Raw genomic sequence first — 20,060 nt, 5'->3', positions numbered from 1 at the left:
TGGAGGAAACACAGTCAGAACCACTCCAGTCCCACCCCTGTGCCTGCCCCACCCTCCTCTCATTTTCTTCCCTGCTGTGACGCTCACTTGCCCCAAGCATCACTGGCTCCCCTCCTCCTTCTGAGGTTCCAGGTCCTGGACGCTTCTTTCAGCCGAGACAGTGCTTCATGGGCAAGGAGAGTGGTGCTTTAATTGGACCTGGTCTGGTGAGGGCCCCACCCTCTCCCAGCCTCCCTGCCTGCTTCCCTCTTGGCTCCCTTGCTTCCCTTTTCAAATCCCCACATGCTGATGGGCAGAGCTGGAAGAAAAACCATTCCTCTTCCTGTTTTTCCACTTTGAGCCTCATATGTGTGCCCCTGTAGGCCTCCCTGTGATGTGCAGGACATCTGCCAAAACACTGCCAGAGTTTCGTTTTCAAATCTACGACTCTGTTTAGTGCCATTCCAAACTTACTGCATTTTAACCAAATGACAAATGCACATTACAGAGCTCAGAGTCAAATGCTCTGGACAACGGAGGGATTACAGAGTGCCTGGTAGCCAGATGTATTCATGGGTCTCTTCACTGTGAGTTTTGCCTTAGTGACTAGGATGGGGCTAGGTTTGGGGAAGACAGGATTTCTGCAGAGAGGATCTGCACCTATGGGAGGTGAATGTTCTCCAGGGGAAGGGAGTTGTGAGTCTCAACTTGAAGAGGTCCTGTTGGTAGGTGGAGAGAGTAGTTTCCTCTGTGAATTCCTCCTGGTATGTGGCAGGGAGATTGCTGGGAATCCCAGCTCATAGCAACCAAGCCCTTGAGATGTGTATTGATCAACATTTCCATGAAGGACTTTGCCACTAACTAATCCCTAACCAGCTGTCCACCAGGACCTGAAGCCAGGTTCCTAGGAAGCCAGGTTCCTAGGAATACAGACATTTCCACCTCATCTCTCAGGGCTGCATTCCATCTCTGGAAAGCTAGGGAGTCAGAGGGTCTTCAAGGGGCCACTCCCAGGACCCTCACTCAGCCCAGATGGGCCATGGACCCTTCTATGGGGAACGGTCATGTGGAGGACAAGACCCCTTGCAGTTAGAAGTGAGGGTCACTAGGGTCTGAGATAGGCCCACCCCACATAAACACTGCTCTTCAAGTTCTGGCAGAACCATGGCTGCTGTTGCCTCATCTAAGCTTTTCCAAGAAGGTCAGACCTTTCTCCTCCGAAAATATTTTATTGATAAATTAACTCTGAAAGCACGCACCTCCCACCCAACTGCTGTAGAGTCTCCTACATGGGCCATGGACCCTTCTACGGGGAAGGATCATGTAGAGGACAGGGAGTCTCACTCACGCAGGGATGGGATTCCTGGGCATGGCAGAGGTGGGTATGGGGACTGAGGCTGTCCTGAGGTCTTCTGAAGACAGCCCCTCTCACTCAGCACCAGAGTGGGAAGTGGTGGTCTGGAGTGGAGCACCTTGGAGCTTTATTGCTGGTGAATGCCAAGGAAAGTGGGACCCCTGCCAGCCTAGAATTGCAGCTGAGGGCATCAGCGCCCAGGGCTCCAGAGAATGTGGCACTAGTTCCCCATCAACAGAGCCTGGCTGCTGACCCACCCACCCAGGGTCCCTGGATGGGAAAGGAAGCGGGGAGAGGTATCTGAGCCAGGCAGGATTGGGGAAGGGTTACAGTGTGCAGGTCTCGAGCAGAACAGGCGCCAGAAGGGGGCGTACGGTCGGGGCGGCGAGGGGGCCACCTCTTCACAGGTCTATGGTGTCGCTGCCCATGCTCAGCTCGTCAATCTGTCGGCAGGCGTCCAGGAATTGCTCCTGCAGCAAGGCCTCTTCGGCCCGCAGCTCAGGAGCAGGCTCTGGGGAGTCGCGGGAGGGTGGGGACAGGGCCTGGTAGGATCCTGAGGCCGGCAGGCTAGGGCTGCTTCCTGAGGGCCGCGGGGGACTGAGGACGCAGACCAGCGGACAGCGCGGGGGTCTGTCCGGGCTGGAGCACAGCAGCATGGACGAGCTGTCCCGCGACAGTCCGCACAGCGAGCCGGATGAGGCGCTGCTGCCCGCGGGCCACGCCCCGGGAGAGGGGAGCTCGGGGGGCGCGGAGGAGCAGGGGGCCTCCCCAGATCTCCCACCGGGCCCGGCCCCGGTCTGCGCGCCCAGAGAGGCGGTGCGGTAGAGGCCGAGCCCAGGCAGGGCTTCCCCGAAGGCCGGGCCCTGGAAGAGGCCGGGCGCTAGCAGAGCTTCGCTGCAGAGGGCCTCCTCGATGCTGCGCCGCAGGTTGATGGGGGAGGGCGGGCGGAAGTCCACGGTGTAATCGCTGCAGGGGGAGGAGGCCAGGGAAGGGGCCGGGTTGGCGGCCGCACCGTCGAAGCCCCGGCAGCCTCCTCCCTGGAGTAGGAGGTCGGGGCCCGGCCCTGCCAGGGCGCACAGCTGCAGCAGCTCCGCGTCGCCACGCGCGATGGCGCTCCCCAGGGGCTTCTTGTCCGGGGGCCCGGTGACCCAGCCTCCCGGCAGCAGCGGGGCGGCGTGGCCGGGGGACAAGCGGAAGAGCTTGGCCCAGCAGCGCGGCGGCACGCGGGGGCTGCAGAGCGCGGGGTAGAGGCCCAGCAGCGCCAACGGGAGCGCGACGCCCACCTCGCCCAGGCGCAGGCCGAGCTGGAAGGCCCACCAGGGCCAGGGCCCCTCCAGGCCAGGTTGGCCGCCGTAGCCCAGGGCGTGCAGCACCTCGTAGCCCTGCAGGGCTCCGCTCAGCAGCCCGAAGGTGCCCGCCACCGGGGCCGTGCGCGCTGCGCGCCGCCAGGACTCGCGCGGGCCGAAGGGGCTGCGCGCCTGCGGGAGGGGGGTGGCGCCCTCGAAGCCGGACCCTCCCAGGGGCGCTCCGGCCCGCCGCCGCCGACCCCCCCAGCAGGAGAGCGCCAGCAGGAGCCCGGAAAGGAGGGCGGCGAGGAAGGCGTGCAGCCCGCGGGCGGCGAGCCGCAGGGCCCGCAGCGGGCGGTGGGCGGCGCTCCCGAGGGCGGCGGCGGCCGCCAGCCCCAGCCCCAGGAGCAGCAGCGCGGCCAGGGCGGCGGGACAGCGCGGCGGGCGCGGCCGCGCCAGCAGCAGGCAGGCCAGGCCCAGGCCGGCGGCCAGGCAGGGCAGCGGGAGGTCCTGCAGCAGCAGCCAGGCCAACGCCGGCAGCCGGTCGCGGTGCCCGTAGGCGTCGTAGAAGAGCGGGAAGGCCCGCGTGGTCCCGGCCGAGAGCAGGAGCAGGTCCAGCAGCGCCAGGCAGGGGGCGCCGGGCGGGCAGCGCCAGGGCAGGAGGGCCAGAGCCAGCAGCGCCAGCAGCGCCACGAGGCCGAAGAGCGCGCCTAGCCCGTACACGTGGGCCTCCCAGGCCAGACCCCAGCGAGCCCTGGCCTCTGCCCAGTCGGCCTCCAGGGTCAGGAAGAAGAGCGGCAGCGCGGCCGCAGGAGGCTGCCCGTCGCGTTCTGGCAGTTCTCTGACACTGCAGGACCCTGGCCCACACTCTGGCTGCACAGAAAGGTTCCCGAGGCTGGCGGGAGAGGGGTTATCCAGGCCAGAGGAGGGGGTGGTGGAGTCTGTGGGCAAAGAAGCTTTGTCTGAGCCATTGGTGCAGCCCTCCCCTTGCCCACCCTACAGCCAGTAGCCTGCATGCCAGTCAGAGAGTCCTCATAGCATCCAGAAAGGACTTGTCTTAAATGTGAGACTCACTGACCTCTAAGCCCCTCACCTTCCGCTCCCACATCAAACACCTCTGGCAGCAGTTTCAGCTCTCATCCCCTCCCCCCACCCCATCCACCGCCAGCTCTCTGCTTTGTTCATTACCCTGTGATTTCCCTGAAAAGGATTTTTCTTAAGAAATCACAGAATTTTACAGGTGGAAGGAGCTGTAGATGCCCCCTCTAGTTCAGTCCTCCCTCCAAGAAGGAGGCTTCGTGAGAACAAGGATTTTTGTTTGCTTTGCTCACACGTGAATACCTAAAACGGTGCCTGGCACAGAGTGGGCACTGAGCAGATATTCGCTGAATAAATGAATCCTCTTATTTGCCAGGTGAAGACATTGAGGCTCTGCCAAGAGGCAAAGTGACTTGTCCAAGCTTACAAATTGGCAGAGCTGCAACTAGAATCCAGATGTGAGCACCAGTTTGAGCCCCTCTCCTTGATTTCAGAGCTGCTTCATAATACTAGTTTGCTTATTTCTTGTTCTGCACCCCTGACTCCCAACTCCCACCTTGGTGCTAGAAGCTTCCACTGCTTTTTTTCAACTGCTTCTGCCTTCTCCCTGTCTCTTCAGGAAAAGCCACCTCACACACACACTCACACTCACACTCACAGCAGGGGGAGTGATACGACCCTCCTGTCCTCAGCACCCTGAGAAAATGCAACCTTCCCTATTCACTGGCCTTCCTGCCTGCTACACCTCCAACCCTCCGCCTACCCATGGCCGAGGTCCCCATCCTAACTCAGCTGCAAAGCCATTGGTCTGAGGCTCTTAATATAGCCCCTTTGGTTCTCACCCCCTTTTACAGAAGGTGACATTGAGATGGACTCCCCTGGGTCTCAAGACTATCCCTAAACAACAAGGAAGGAAAATTTTGGGGGATCATAATGGGATAAAATGCCATTCTAGCGAGTGAGCCCCTCAGGTGCTCTGGGGTTTGCTAACTTAGGCTCCCAGCCCCATCCTATGCTCTGACATCTTCCCCACATCGCTTGAGGAAAGGTAAGTCACGTAAGAGAGTGTGAGGACTAAGATCTCTAATTCTACTCTCCTGGAGCACAAGAGGAGTAAGAAGGAGTTAGACCCAAGGATTTTCTATAGCCAGGCAGCAAGGGAAGATGTTTCAGGCTGAACCTCCCTCCCCCACCTAGCAGGCTCAGCAGTACCACAGCTGCAGGCAAGGAGGGAGAGAGAAAGATGGTGAAGGATGGAGGGAGCCAGCTGGGGATGGGAAAATGCATGGGAGACAGAGGTAGAATGAGGCGGAGAGGATCTCCTGATAAGCAGACTCTTGCCCCAACTGCCTGGCCATACCCAGCCATGCCTCAACGGGACAACACAGGAAGACCCCAGGAGCACACCCACCCCCACCCCAGGCAGTGCCAGTTTGTGCTGGGGACATGGAAAAGGGAGCAGTCCTGACAAAAAGGAAAAGGAGTGAGGGGGCCAGAAAGCAGCCCTGGGCGGGGGGAGGTAGAGGTGGGCAACTGGGGAGGGCAGAGAGGGAGCTGCCAAAACATTACATGTATACGGCTGGCTGCCCACCACAAATGGCAGCACCCTCCCTGGTTCCTGTCCCATCGTATGCCTCAAGTCTGAGACGGGCAAGAGTACCTACTGCACAGGGCTGTTACGAGGATAAATGGCCGATGTGTGCAAAGCTCTTTGGAGAGCCTGGTGCATAACAAGCATTTGGTATATAACTGTTGTTGGTCTTATCATTATGGGCTAATGTTTATCACCCATCAATCACCGGCGTGTGTTTGTGTAAGGGTGATCATTTCTGGCCCGAAACGAATTCTCCATTTAACTAACAAAAGGCTGTTGTCCCTTAGAAAGTCAACAATTAGTCAAATGAGTGAACATCAACACATTGTCTCACTCTGTGAACCCTGTTTAAAGAACACCATTTGGATGGACTGACCATCCCCAAACACCTACTGAAGACACAGCCGTGACTTAAATGAGGAATCATTCAGCTGGGAATGGAAGCGGTAGAGGGCGAGGTCAGTCTGACATCAGTGGGATCAAATACACACACACTTTCCCTCACCTCCATTCTCTGGTCCCCTCAGATGCCCTTGCCCAACCCACTTCTGCAAAGTGGATGAGCCTCCTTGGTCTTTCCTTGGTCCTAGTGGGCTCTGCAGAGAGGCAGGCAGACCCCGACCAGGAGCCCACAGCCTGCGCCAGCCTGTTACCCCTCAGGCCTCCTCCTCGCTCACTGTATAAACAAGCCCAGCTCTCAGAGGGCTGCTCCACCTCACCCTCTTCCAGCTCCACTTCTCATTTGACGGCCAGAGGAAACCCCACCTTTCACCTCTGTCCCAAAGCATTATGGCAACTAGAGCAAACTTCAACATTCCTAGAAAGCCAGAAGAAGAATGAAAACCAGGAAATAGACAGAGTACAGGCCCAGCTCACGTGTCAGAGGAGCGAGCTCTGACCTAGGAGCACTGCTCCCAGAGGGCAGGGCAGGCCAGGTATGAGTGGGGGCAGGCGAAGAAGGTCCAGCTTCTGCCTTTGGTGGGTCTGCTTGACCTTATCCTCTGTCTCCCCATTTGAGGCTTCCTCAGAAGGGGCCCTCAGTTTCCCCCAGAAGAGCCCAGAAGATAGTGCCTTCCTAGGATCCCTCTCCACAGCAGGCCTTCCTTACAAGGTGGTCCCACTCTGGCCCTGTGGCCCCTCTTGACCTCAGGGGCAAGAGAGAAGATGGGATGTCGATGTGAGTAACTGGTGAGGCCGGAACTGGTTGGGAGGAGTCGGGAAGAGGGCCTGGCTCAATTTATAGAGAAGTCCACCCGCTGCCCAGATCAAAAGGCTGGGGAATCACTCTCTGCTCTGGATGCCTGAAGCTGCAGCCAGATCAGTGGCCTGGCCCCATCCCTGCCCACCACCCCCACCTCCAGGATCACAGAGGATGAGTACTCTGTAAAGGTGACATTTGAAATATTTAACCATTGTTTCTCAGGTGAATCAGAACAGCTGCCAGCCAGGTGGGCATGGGGGTGGGGGAGGGGGACTCAGGAGGCTAAGGGCAGTGGGTACTTATCAACTGGTATGGAAACCTTTCAATATGTAAACGACCTGCACAACTGTTCAGTGCGAACTAGCTGATTGCAAGCTCTGCTGGAGGTGAAGGGGCGAGAGAAGAGACGCCCTAGGGCGAAAGGTTAACTGTGCCTACGTTAGAAATTTCCTAGAGAAGACACAGAAAGACTCCCTTTATCCCCTAACTGCTTCCCACTACTCCCTGCAAAAGGTGTTGGCCTGAACAAGGCCCTTTGGCCTTCTCTCCAAGAGGCCTGCAGCCCTCCGGGGTTGATCGGAGAGGAACAGCCAGGAAGAGGCTGGGTTCCTGCAGCCAGAGCGCAGAGGGGGAAGGAGGGTGGGGCCACCAGCCAGCTGGGCTGCCTCTGATACTGTCCAGACTCATTAAACCTGCCTGGCCAGTGCTGTCACCAAGGCTGACAGACCGCCAGCCAGCATCCTTCCCCTGAGGCCACAGAGCCTGCCCCCAACTCCACAGCAGATCCCGCCACTGCCACACACTGGGCTGTATGGGGAGGGAGACGGCAGCCTCCCCACCCACATGCCCGGGAGTGCTGTGACCGCTCAGGAGTAAGCGGCAGTCAGGTGCTGTGTTAAGTCTGGAGCTGGAAGAAGCTTGGGGACCAGCGGTTTGCACTGCTGCACCAGTTCCTAGTGTGGGTGGCTGAGAGGATTCCCAGCCACAGTTAACCCTTTGCATGGCTCCCTTGGCCTCACCTACCAGAACCTCTCCCCAAGCAGTGTGCCCTCTGCCTTTTGTGGTATGTGCTGTCCCATCACATTTAGGGGCCATGGTTGCGGGGTCTGAGAGGTAGATCTGGAAGTGTATTTGGGACACAATGGGGAAAGAAGCAAGGTTAACAGATACTGTTTAATGAGCTAATACTTTGTGCCCATTACATTATGTGGAAGCTTTATGATAACAAAACAGGCACTATTATTAAACCCTAGATATAGGAGAAAATTTAGGCTCAGAGAAGTTGAATAGCCTGTCCAAGGTCACCAGCCAGTTATAACGTAAGTGGATTGGGATTCAAAGCCGAGTGTCAAGATTCCAGAGCCCCTGGTCTTTCCTCTACACCACCAGCCTGTCTATGTGCGTGTTCTGAAAGGCTCCCTTGAACAAGGATGGCGTCTGTCTGCTCAAGGTCTTCTCTTCAATGTCTTCCCAATGAGGGGCCCAGCTTTGCCCATATCTGACAGCATGTCATGTCAGATCAGACAGCAAAGGAGAGAGCCCCAAGGTCTGAGTGGGAGGGTGGGGAGGCAGGCCAGGCAGACTGGAGTGGAGGGTGGGGTTAACATGCTAAGGCTGTGGAAATCATGAAGGAGTTCCTGTGTCTGTCTGCCCCTGATATGTGTCTACATCCTGCTCTGTCTATGATTGCAAAACTCCCAGAGGACCATTTCTTAACTCTGTGTTGGGACCGTCTTCAGCAACACTTGTTCTCAGACCATTAATACCTATCTCCATAGTGATGGGGAAGAGGATGGTGATGACAATGAAATAAAAGGGTCCCAGAATATCGATGAGTGGCTAGCATACAGTAAGTGCTCAGTAAAAACTGCCACGTCCAAATGAATTGGGTACTTACCTAGTGTTGCTGTTGCAATCAAGGCAGAGCTTAAGGAAGCAGCTGGGTCCAGTGGCCTTGGACTTGGGAGCTTTCTCTCCTGGGGGGATGGCGGCAGGGACAGAGTGGTGCCAAAGAACCCTGCAAAGGGAGCACATAGAGCTAGACTGCCATCCTACCAGCTGGCATTGGCCTCCGGGGCTTTGGAGAAAATCCTCTCCTTTCTCAGAGCTTGACCTAAGGGAGCCACTGTCCCAGGAATTGTAGCCACACGTATACCAGGAGCTAAGCTACAAGGACCAAACCAGACTTAGTATGGCAAAGAGGGTGTTTCCCCATGGGAGCAGTGGACACCATCCCAGGGCCTGGGAGAAGCAATGCAAGCCGCCCTTGAGTCAAGGAAGAGAGGAGGTGTTGGCATTTAGAGGTGTTCCGTAAGTGTTTGTTGCAGTGAAATAAACACTCACCTGGAGAATCCGAAACTCCAGAGGCAGAGCTTGGGGATGTAATTGGGCCTGGGGGGCTCGGGCCTGATAAATTTCGGAGTGGGGACACAGTAGTGCCAAAGAACCCTGCAAAAGGAGCCCGGGCTGAAGCTTCCTCCTACCTGCCAGACTGCCCGGCAGAGGCTCTCCTTAGGATGGGGTGGGTACTCACCAAAGGGTCCCAGGCGCCCAGCAATTTCTGCCAGGCTGGCCCGCAGGCTGGGCAGCAGGGGCAGTGTTCGATGCCCGAGTGTGGGGGCTGCGCCTGCTCTCAGCGCCATGTCAAACTTCAGTTCCAGCTCGCTCTGGTGGAGCCGGGGAGCACTGGATGGAGGTGCTGTAGCCGTCAGAGCAGTATCCCAGGTCACAGTGCCCATCCTGGGCTGATAGGGAGCAGTGGGCCGGTCCGTGGACCCCGAGAGGAGGGAGGTGGACTCCAGAGGCCGGGAGGAGGCCCAGGGAGTAGAACTGCCTTCAGCAGAGCCCCACTCTGGGGGGGAGTTCCCAAGAGAGCCCACTAGCAGCTCCCAAAGGGGGTCAGTCCTCAGCCCACTGGCCACCTCTTCCTCCGTCTCCCGGCTCGGCCCAGGAGGAAGTGCCTGGGTCTCCGTGACAGGGCTCCCCCAGGCAGCAGCAGGTCCCCGAAGGTGGAATTTGAAGTTAAGTCCCAGGTTGAGAGACAGCACAGAGGCCTCACTCTGAGGTAGTGGGGCCAGAGTGGTGAGATGGGCACCTGGGACAGAGGAGGCAGGCTGCGGGCCCACGGGAACAGCAAGTAGGACCCAGCAGAACAGCCCCAGCCCCAGACAGCCATACCCTGCCATGGCCCCTCCTGGCCTCTGGGGCCCTGGGCGGGCAGGGGACTCAGCTCTTCAGCACTGTTCAGCACGAAGGTCCTGGAGAGAGGAGAGGCGCTATGAGGCCTGGCTTCCTGGGATCTGATGCCCCAGAGAGAGGCTTCTGATCCCAGAGAAGCAGGCAGTGGGGGCAGGACACAAAGGCTTCTGCCCAAGGAAAGTTGCCAGCTTCTCCCTGCACAGTCAGGCCCTAGTACAAATCTCTCCCCTGCAGTTTCTCTTCTCTTTCAGCCAAGGCTCCTTCTCCCTAAGCCCCTGTCTCCCTGACCTGCTCAACCTGGGCATGGTCTGACTGCATCCAGCTGCCCTCACCCTTGACTGATGGCAGAGCGAGTGGACTTGGCTCCCAGACTCAGATCCCTTCCCTCCCTCTCTTCTCTCTATCCTCCCTTCTGCCCTCACATATCTGTTGAGGCCTACCATGTGCCCAGCACCCTTCTGGTAACACAACTGTGAACAAGCTACCCCTCACAGATGAATCTCAACTTATTCCCACCCCAGCTCCAGCCCCACTGGAGAGATGTTTGTCCTCTCACTCACACCCCAGGAGCACCGGGTCCTGGACGGATAGCGCACTTGGTGAGTGATCTGGCAGAGATGGAGAAGGCAGCTCTGGCCATGAGAGGAGTGTGCCGTGGTCTGGCAGAAGCTCAGTCCCTTCAGCCTTTTCCCTCTTTCCTGGAGCTTGGCCTGCTCCCCATCCCTTAACCCTAGAATTACTGGGGGGAGGAGCAGCTTGGCCATCTCTGGCTTCCCGGGCAAGACGGCCAGACAGGCAAACTGGACAAGGGGCTGCGGCAGTGCATTCCTAATCCCCCCACCCCCACCCCAGGCACACACAGCTGGGAGGGGAAGGGAAGGGTGAGCCAGGGACACATGTGCACCCAGCACCCTCACATCACACACAGGGCCACACCTAGCACCCATGACACACTCACCTACTCACCCTTCACACACCCCTGCACATAAGCGCCGCTCCCCCGACCCTCCACACACACACACTCGGTCCTGCCGAGCCCCCTCCCTCCCACAGGGGTTCAGACCCAAGCTCTGTATCACACGCGCACGCGCTCACACACACACCCCTGCCTCACAGACACACACGGAATATACAGACACAGAGGCGCACACACCCCTACACGCACACTCGCAAGCTGCTTACAGACACACATCACACACCCTCATCCCCCCGACATGCACATTCCTACACACCCACCTCCCCCCAGGCAGGCGCGCGCGCGCACACACACACACCCCCCTCCCTCTCCCCCTGCCCTGACGGCAAACCTGCTCCTCTCGCTCCCTCCCGCAGGCGGGTCTCCTCTTCCAAGTCCCCCGAGAAGGGGCGGTCGTGGCGGCCCCGGCACCCGGCCGGGCGACGCTCCGCCGAGCCTGGCCGGTCCCCTCCGCACCCGACGCCCCCTCGGCTCGTCCCGGCCACCGCGGTTCCGCCGACGCGCGGCCCCTGGTCTGGCGCGGCCCGGCCCCGGCCCGCAGCGCTGGCCCCAGGCGGGCGGCCCGGCCCGGCTCGGGCTCCGCGCTCCCTCCAGCGGCGCCGCCTCCTGGCCGCGAGCCTCGCTCCCCGGCAGAGCCGCCCGCGCCGGGCTCCGCGGCAGCCGCGCTCCGACCGCCCGCCCTCCCCGCCTCCCGCGCTCCCGCCCCTGCCGCCCGCCCTCTCCTCTCCTCCTCCCCCGGCCGGCGGCCCGCGGTCCGCCCCCCACCCGGCCGACAGGCGGGCACGCACCGCAGCCGCGAGCCGCCGCCGCCTCCTCCGTGCCCGCGTCCCCAGGCGCGCTCATTCACCCGGCGCTGCCGCCCGGCCGCGGCGGGCGCGGGCGCCGTGTTCTCAGCCTGGCGCCGGCAGCCGCACGCTCCCAGGGCGGCCGATCACACGCATCCACTCGCGCGCCCTGCTCGGGAAACACCGCGGGCCAGAGCACCGCGTGCACACTCGTGTGCACACACGCACGCGCGCACACACACACCGTAGCCTGCGCAGGATGGCACCCCCCGCAAGAAAACCACTATGTTTATTAAGCCCTGAGTGGAAAGTGTAATTAGCACGTCTACACCCCTTATTTCATTAGTTCTCTCACCACAACCCTGTGGATGTCCCCATTTCACAGATAGGTGAATCAAGGCTTGGAGGGAGGGAACTCACGAATTTGCCCAAGATTTCACAGCTGGGCAACCTGAACCCAGTCCCTCTGCTGTTTTCTCCATCGCCTGGGGGCTTTCAACAGTTGGAAGTGTCCCCAACACTTCATAGGTGAATCACCAAGTGTCAATCCGTGCATAACATCTCTTTTGCTAAAGCTGATCTCTCAAAAATACTTGTTTCAGAAATGTCTCTCACCTTGTGAGAGGTGGCTTACAACTTGTTTCCGGTAAGGGGCAAGAGGAGAACAATGAAGTCAAAGAGTGCACAGCCCAGGAATATAAGAGCGCCCAGGTCAGTGCTGAAGATGACTAAGGAACAGGGCAGTCACTCTGTTGCGCTGTCCCAGTGACTGATTTAAGCAGTACTGGCTCGCTTATGCTGACTTGAATCTCTAAATCCCTCCCAAAATGTTAGTATTTGAAAGGATCAGGAGAACATAAAACACAGGAGGTTCCCTGCAGTGTACAAAAATCCAGACATCCTACTGTGTGCCAAGCACCATGCTGGATGCTTAGGCATCTCCTCACTTAGTCCTCATCATAAGCCACACACAGAGAGAAATGAGTGTCACCAGGTTACAGCCTTGGATGTTATCCTGATCCTCCTATCTTGCTGCTCTGCAAGGTTGGGGAGGGGATGCTTAAAGAGTTACCTAGGGCAGGTCGGTCTCAAGAATGGCTAGCATAGCACTTGGCCGAGGCAAATGCTCAATGCATATTAGCCAAATGAATAGCAAATGAATGCATGATTCTAGACCCCAAATGGGCAATGGGTTTGCATTTCAGAAAGGCATCCAGGACTCACTTTCTTATCAAAGAATTCCCCCAACTGATGGAGGGTAAAATCAGGCCGCTAACTAAGCCCCTCTCCAGGGAACATCAACGATAAAGTCTGGGATTTATTCTGGGTCTCTAAACAAAATACTGCCAAGGGCATTCCCCGGATGCACCCTCACTTTCTAGTAGGGAAACCCACCTCCTAGTCATTTAGGGGTTGCCTGGAGGCTGCATACCGGGACCCAGCCTCTGGGTTTCTCTCATATACTTAATAAAAGTTATCCCACTACAGACATTTTCCTTGAATCCTCCTGGTAGAAAGGCTCATTTCCTGCTAATCACATTCACTTAAAGATTTCTAAGTGGAAAGACAGAAATAAACATACCCCAGTACATTAAAATAACAATCTTCCATGACCAAGTAAGGTTATTTCCAGGAATTATATATTTTTTAATATATTGAAAAGGGCAGTTAGGGTTCTGGGTTAAGATGGTAATTGAATGTGTACATCTAATTTCACTCCCTCCCAAAACCACACTAAAACTTCAATAAAGAGATTTTTAAATCAAGAGAGAAACCTACAAGGATAGAGAGAACACGGAAAAAGACAACAGCCACAACATTTTTGAAGCAGGATGGCAGACCAGCCATATGGTTATTTATTGACTTATCAGCCCCAAGGAAAAAGACATCTCAACTGGCAGTGGCAAAAACTGAGAGCCAACGTGAGCTATATTGCAAGGTTCTCAGAGGCACAGAAATTGGGAACCCAAGGTAGTTCTGGATTCCCAGAGGTAAAATGTGGAAGAGGTTGCTAAGATAAGGACCAGGGTAAGGAGTTAGATCCCTCCATCTCTCACCCACCTTCAAGCCCCTGGGCAACAGTCCCTCTCCTATCTCAGCCAGAGTCTGGGGGATTTTCCTCCAAAGAAGGTGAGATAGAAGGTGTCTGGGTTGGAGCACAGTTGTGAATGGAGACACCATACTGAAAAATACTGAAAACAAAGGCATTGAGTGACCATGCCACATGGAACACTGAATCAGAGATGCTGAACTTTCTGCCACCATCAGCCTCCGCAAGTGCTGGGAGCAGGACCTAGGCAGGAAACTGAAAGATGCTACTCTGGGAGTATTTCATCAGCCCACGAGGAAAGACCTAAAGATACTGACATAAGAAACAGCCCAGCTAGCCCACCCTACAGTGGCAAACCCAACCTCTGAGCTCAGAGTTTCTGACTAGCCTCCTTCCCACCTCCACAACCTTAGTCATGGCCAAGGATTACCAGATATCCAGGAAATTTTCTAATGCAGAAGAGAGAGAGAGAAAAAAAAGAATCAGAAAATGTAACTTGGAGGAAACAGGTTACACAGGGAGAAGAAAGTGTCAAAAAGACCACGGTTAATGTCCTTAGAGAGATAAGAGAAGATACTGCATCCATGAAACAAGAACAAGATGCTATACAAAGGAACATCCAGAGAATAGCAAAAGCAACAATTATGTCTTGAGAAATAAAATCATGACAGCAGAAACAAAACATCCACAGAAAGATAGGCAGATAAAGTTGATTAAATCTCCCTGGAAGTAAAGCTAATATATAAAGAGATAGAAAATATAGGAGAGGAAAGATAAGAACATTAAAGGACAATTTCAAAGGTTCTATGTCAAAGTAACAGAAGTTCTATAAAGAAAAATGAGAAAAATTAAAGGGAGGAAATCATCAATGAACTAATTTGAGGAAATTTTTCCAGAAAAGAAGGATATGAGTTATTGGATCATAAGGGTTGGCCGAATGAAAATAAACCCACACCCAAGCAATTTAAAGAAAAGAGGCAAGAAACTTCCAAAAAGACAAAAAAAAAAAAAAAGTAATGTACAAAGGATTAGATATAAAAAAAGCTTTGGATTTCTCAATAGTAATATTAGAAATTAAAAGCAATGCTTTAAAAATTCTGAAGAAAATTTACTTTCAAGCTAGAATTTGTATTCATCCAAGCTATCAATCAAGTAAAAAGATAGAATATATAGATTTTCAGACATAAAGATTTCAAAAAGTTTATCTTTCATGCAAATTTTCTGGAAAAGCTACTAAAGAAAGGGCTCCACCAAAACCAGAGAGTAAACCAAGAAAGCAGAAAACGTGGGATGCAGGACACAGGAAATCCACCACAGGCAAGAGACAAAAGGAGCTCCTTGGAAGATGGTGACGGGGGATCCCAGGATGTCAGCTGTACACCACATGTAGAGGACACAGGTTCAGATTACAACAGTGTGGCTAACTCAGGAGATGGACACATTGACAGTTGTAGTCACCAAGATCCTCAATACCGGTGTACCATCTTTGGAGCCTTAGGTCAGAATATCTGGGTAAGCCTGCCCCAATCGTTATTTGTACTTGCCTTGTCTTGACCAAGTATAATGAGGGTACCGTTCACCCTTCCGTACCTGCTGAGGAAGGGTCCCACTGTAAGCTGCTCCTGAGAGAAGATGAGGGTGAGCTCTGAAGCAGAGAGCACAGAGCAGTCTACTGCCCCAATCATATTCCATCCGGATGCCAAGGTCTGGTTGACACTACAGCTCTCACTGTGCTAAGCTCTGTGTTTCCAGGACTCCCTCAAGACCTGACCCACAGTTATTCCCAGAAAAGTTTCTTGTGAACTCTCAGGGAAGCCAAAGCCACACCAAGACCCAAAAGCTCTATTCAGCATCTCTTCTCCTGGAAATCTTCATCTAGTGCAAAATTGTCCTTTCCTTTCACAGTTAGGGGCATGCTTGCTTTTCAGCCCTGTTTAGGAATATACACAGATGTGGTGAAACCATAAACAAAAGCAAGGGAAGGATTAACCTAAACATCAAGAGACTCATTCCCTGGGGGAGGGGAGACCAGGAGGGAGTGGTTATGACTGGATGAAGGGAACTTAGGGGGCTTCTAAGATGCTAGTCATGTTCTGTTCCTTACCCTATGTGGTGGATACGAGTGTTCATTTTATTATTTTTTAAAAATAATACACGCACTTTTTCTTTTTTTTACATACACTCTTATGTACCCTTTTGAATGTATGATACATTTTCAATTAAAATTTAAATGCATTAAATAATATATCAATAGGCCCACTAGGAAAAATATGTTATTTTAATAGGCATTCAAAGGATATTTTAAAAAATTAATAACAGAAAGATATCTCCTTAACTGATAAAAATTTTATTTCAAAAGAACAGCTAACCCCATACTTAACAGGCAAATACAGGAGGAATTCCCACTAAGATAAGAAACGGAGATTCTGCTGTCAATGCTTTGTTTGACACAACTTTGTTTTATAAGTTGTAGCCAATGCAAAAGATGAGAAGAAAAAGGAGGAGGAAGATGAAGTATAGAAGGAGGAAGAGGAAAAATAATAAGTATAAAATATCGGAAAAGAGTAAAGAAAAAGCCAAAATATCATTATTTTGTGAAACATTTGGAAAGCCACTAGAAAAAAATGTGATTAGGTTAAAGCTAAATATCCCCCTCAATAGGTTTTCTACACAAGGACTGGGAGAAATACCCCATAAAATATAGGCAAAATGCATTAAAGAAAGAAAGAAATTTATTAAGAAATGAAAGGCACCTATGTGAAGAAAAATAAAGAACTTTGCTGAGAGATATAAAAGAGACTTTGATAAATCCTTCCAAAATGTATACACGTGTCAAATCGTCACACTGCATACTTTACATATCTTACAATTTTATCACTTTACCTTAATAAAGCTGAAAAAATAAGAGGCCTTGATCCATGGAGAAACAAACCATGTTTCTGGATAGAACCTCTCAATATTTTATAAGATCATTAATTCTTTCCAACTTGATTCATATGTTGAGTACTATTCCAATTAAATTAACAATGAGTTTTTTTTAAATTGAAATAATTATTCCATAGCTCATCTGTAAGAGTAACAGGCAAAAATACTTAAGAACTTCCGAGAAAGAAGAGTGGCAAATGGGATGTATGGTAAAAGCTTGCTCCTTGGGTAGTGCGTATTCATTTACACAAATATTAAGCTATAGTACAAACCTGCAATGATTTTTTATTTTTATACAGTTTTAAACGCTTACTTTCCATTTACAGTTACTACAAAATATTGGCTGTACTCCCTTGTGTTGTACAATACATCCTTAAGCCTATATTACACCCGATAATTTGTACCTCCCTGTCCCCCTGCATCTTGCCCCGCCCCCCCCGTAACCACTACTTTGCTCTCTATATCTGAGAGTCTGCTTCTTTTATGCTTTATACACTAGTTTGTTGTACTTTTTAGATCACTTTAGCACATAAGTGATACACAGTGATTTTTTAGAATTGTGATTCTGGCACAAGAATCAATATGAAGGGGAAAGCAGTGGGACGAAGCAGTAACCAAACAACTGGTCCATTTCTCTGCTCCTCATGGCAGAACTTCTCCAGTTGTCTCATCATCATCTCCACTCCTTACCTCCTACTCCAGCCCGGCTTCCACCCCACTGCTCTACTGAAACAGCTCCCGTCAGGCCACGTGTCGTCATGATGACCTTTAGGTTGCCAAGTACAGTAGACCTGAATCTTCTTCCTTGACTTTCCTGAAACAGTAGACATCCCCCATCGCTTACTCCTCCTCCATCACTCACTCCTCTTGGCTCCAGACACACCTCGCCTGCCTGGCTCCTCTCTTTGCCGCTAGGCCTCCTCCACTTAGTCTTGCCTAGGTAATCTCATCTGGTAACAGGGCTTTAAATACCGACCCCGACCTCTAAGCTCCAGACTCCTATGTCTAACCATCTAACAGACATTTCTGCGTAGCTAAGAGATGCTTCAAACTTGTCATGTCCCAAATAGAACTTTTCCCCAATCATTTCCCACAAAAAACCAGTCAGCCTCTCCATCAAAAGAACTTTTCCTTCTGCCTCCCCCATTCTTTCCTATTTTATGTAATACTACTACTTTTCTCTACTCAATTGACTAACCAAAAATCTAGCTGTTATTCCTGATCCCTCTCTCGCTCTCACCCTTACATCTAATTCATCAGCAAATCCAGGCAGCTTTATCTCCAAAAGACTTCTCACATCAATGCCCCTCACTGTTCTCTGTCCCCATCACTGTCTTACATGGACTATTGCTTTCTGTCCCCAGCCCCTGGCTACGACTGATCCTTCCACTCTCTCCATGGTTTTGCCTTTTCAAGAATGTTGTTTGGTTGAAATCATATAGTATGTAGCCTTACCAAATTGGTTTCTTTCATTTAGCAATATGTGTTTAAGCTTCCTTCCTTGTCTTTTCATGGCTGATAGCTCATTTCTTTTTAGTGCTGAATAATATTCCATTGTCTCGATGAACCACAGTTTATTTATTCATTAACCTACTAAAGAACATCTTGGTTGCTTCCCAAGTTTTGGCAATTTTGATAAGGCTGCTATAAATATTCACGTGAAGGTTTTCATGTGCACATAAGTTTTCATCTCATTTGGGTAAATACCAAGGAACATAGTTGGTAGATCATATGGTAAGAATATAATTAGTTTTGTAAGAAACCACCAAACTATCTTCCAAAGTGACTGTACCATTTTGAATGAGAGTTTCTGTTGTTCCACATCCTCAGCAGCATTTGGTGATATCGTGCTTCAGATTTTAGCCATTCTAATAAATGCATAGTTGTATCGCATTGTCGTTTTAATTTGGAATTCCCTGATAACATATGATGTTGAGCATCTTTTCCTACACTTATTTACCATCTTTTCTTGTGAGACATCTTTCAGATCTTTTGCCCATGTTAAAATTGAGTTGTTCATTCTCCTATTGTTGAGTTTTAAGAGTTCTGTGTATGTTTTGGATAACAGTCCTTTATCAGATATGTCTTTTGCAATTATATTCTCTCAGCCTGTGATTTGTCAAAATTTTACTTTTTAATTAGAAATAAAAGAGCTCTTCAGATTCAATACAACACACATCACCTAAGCGAGTGCCTCAACACCTTAAACACCTCCATCACCCAGGAATCCTATGATCTCCCTGATCCCACACACTAGGATCCCCCTCACCTCCTCTCAGTGGCCTGGCTCACATCTTCCCTCAGCCACTGCCCTGTTTAGCCTTCCTGAACGCCCCTCTTCTCTCTTCTTCCTCTCAACCATGCTCTGAGACTTCCTGCCCCTTCTTCAGGGACTGAGGATGAGGCCACACCTCAGGGATACTCCCAGCAGCCAAGAACCAGCAACCTGAGAGTGGAGTTTGGTTTGGTTCTGAGAGGCAGAGGGAGGGGGATGGCAGGGTGGAAGGGCCACAGAAAGAATCAGTGAGAAGGACTTCCTAGGTGGCACAGTGGTTAAGAATCCGCCTGCCAATGTAGGGGACCGGGGTTCAAGCCCTGCTCCAGGAAGATTCCACATGCCACGGAGCAACTAAGCCCGTGCGCCACCGCACCAAGAGCCCGTGCTCCCCAAGAGAAGCCACGGCAATGAGAAGCCCATGCACCACAACGAAGAGTAGCCCCTGCTCACCGCAACTAGAGAAAGCCCCTGTGCAGCAGCAAAGATCCAACACAGCCAATAAATAAATAAATGAATTTATAAAAAACAAACAAAAAAACACAACAAAAACAAAACAAAAGAATCAGTGAGAAAAGCCAGGTGTCAGGTCTGGGATGACGTCTCCTCAGACCAGTTGTGCGTGGGCTGCCCCCTCCCAGGAGGTCAGAACACCTTCCCGGCACCCAGAAGACCAGTGCCTGCCAGTGACTGCTCACTCTCTCCAAGAGAGATGAAGTAAAACGGGGGTGAATGAGAAGCAGAGTGGTGAGAGGAAGGAGATGGAGACCCTCCTGCCGCTGGCTCCTGGGGTTGAGGACCTGGGGCAGGCTGGCAGAGGATCTCTCCAGGGGGTCCCCGCGTTTCATCTCTTTGTGTCTTTAGCTCTTGGGGATTAGGAGTGAATAGGGCGAGGGTCAGGGAGGTCTGCTGCACACATTACTGTGTAATTTAAAGAAAAGAAGAACAGTGCTTTAATCTTTTGACAAGGGCAGCTGTTCCCAAATGTCTGCTTTGTGTGTCTCTATCTCCTTGTTTTCCGTAGTCTTTGGCCTTAACTCAACCTTACTGTTTTCCAGTGTATCCGATTCCTCATTTGCAAAATGGGGATAATAACGATCTTTCTTCCACAGAGTTCCTGGGCCCACTAGATGAGCCCGTATGTACAAAATGTTTTGAATACATAGAAATGGCACGTTGAAATGCTACAGAAGTGTTTGCTACCTTATTACTAAGGTGTTGTGGTTCCAGGAGTGACAGATAAAGCCTCTGGGGTAAGTGGAGGAGGTGAGGTCTGGGGTCCGTGTACAAGAAAGATTGGTGGGGGATGGGGTAACCAGGAGGGGGTGGGGATAATAAGAGACCGATTGGCTAGGAGAGGAGGATTCCCACCCGGGGATGGGTTACAAGGTTCACTCTA

The 20,060-nt window shown here is 52.4% G+C and overlaps 1 protein-coding gene across 1 annotated transcript; it reads right to left on the bottom strand.

Moving 5' to 3' along the window:
• Window positions 1-1,734: 1,734 nt before the first annotated feature.
• On the bottom strand, window positions 1,735-9,637 carry PRRT4 (proline rich transmembrane protein 4). Its single transcript, XM_057733698.1, has 4 exons — window positions 8,986-9,637; window positions 8,796-8,900; window positions 8,350-8,469; window positions 1,735-3,560 (listed from the first exon to the last, which is right to left on the bottom strand). The coding sequence occupies exons 1-4, from the start codon at window positions 9,635-9,637 to the stop codon at window positions 1,735-1,737; spliced, it is 2,703 nt and encodes a 900-aa protein (XP_057589681.1).
• Window positions 9,638-20,060: the final 10,423 nt, after the last annotated feature.

This window comes from Hippopotamus amphibius, chromosome 4, assembly GCF_030028045.1.
Source record: "Hippopotamus amphibius kiboko isolate mHipAmp2 chromosome 4, mHipAmp2.hap2, whole genome shotgun sequence".
NCBI lineage: Eukaryota > Metazoa > Chordata > Mammalia > Artiodactyla > Hippopotamidae > Hippopotamus > Hippopotamus amphibius.
The sequence above is the reverse complement of the archived record's forward strand: the minus strand, read 5'-3'. Positions and strand labels throughout refer to the sequence as shown.

Coding starts and splice junctions, on each gene's coding strand:
- PRRT4 (XM_057733698.1), bottom strand. CDS start 9,637: ATGGCAGGGTATGGCTGTCTGGGGCTGGGGCTGTTCTGCTGGGTCCTA. Junction 8,470..8,795: donor TGGAGTTTCGGATTCTCCAG/GTGAGTGTTTAT, acceptor CTCCCTTTGCAG/GGTTCTTTGGCACCACTCTG. Junction 3,561..8,349: donor GATTGCAACAGCAACACTAG/GTAAGTACCCAA, acceptor CTTTGCCCACAG/ACTCCACCACCCCCTCCTCT.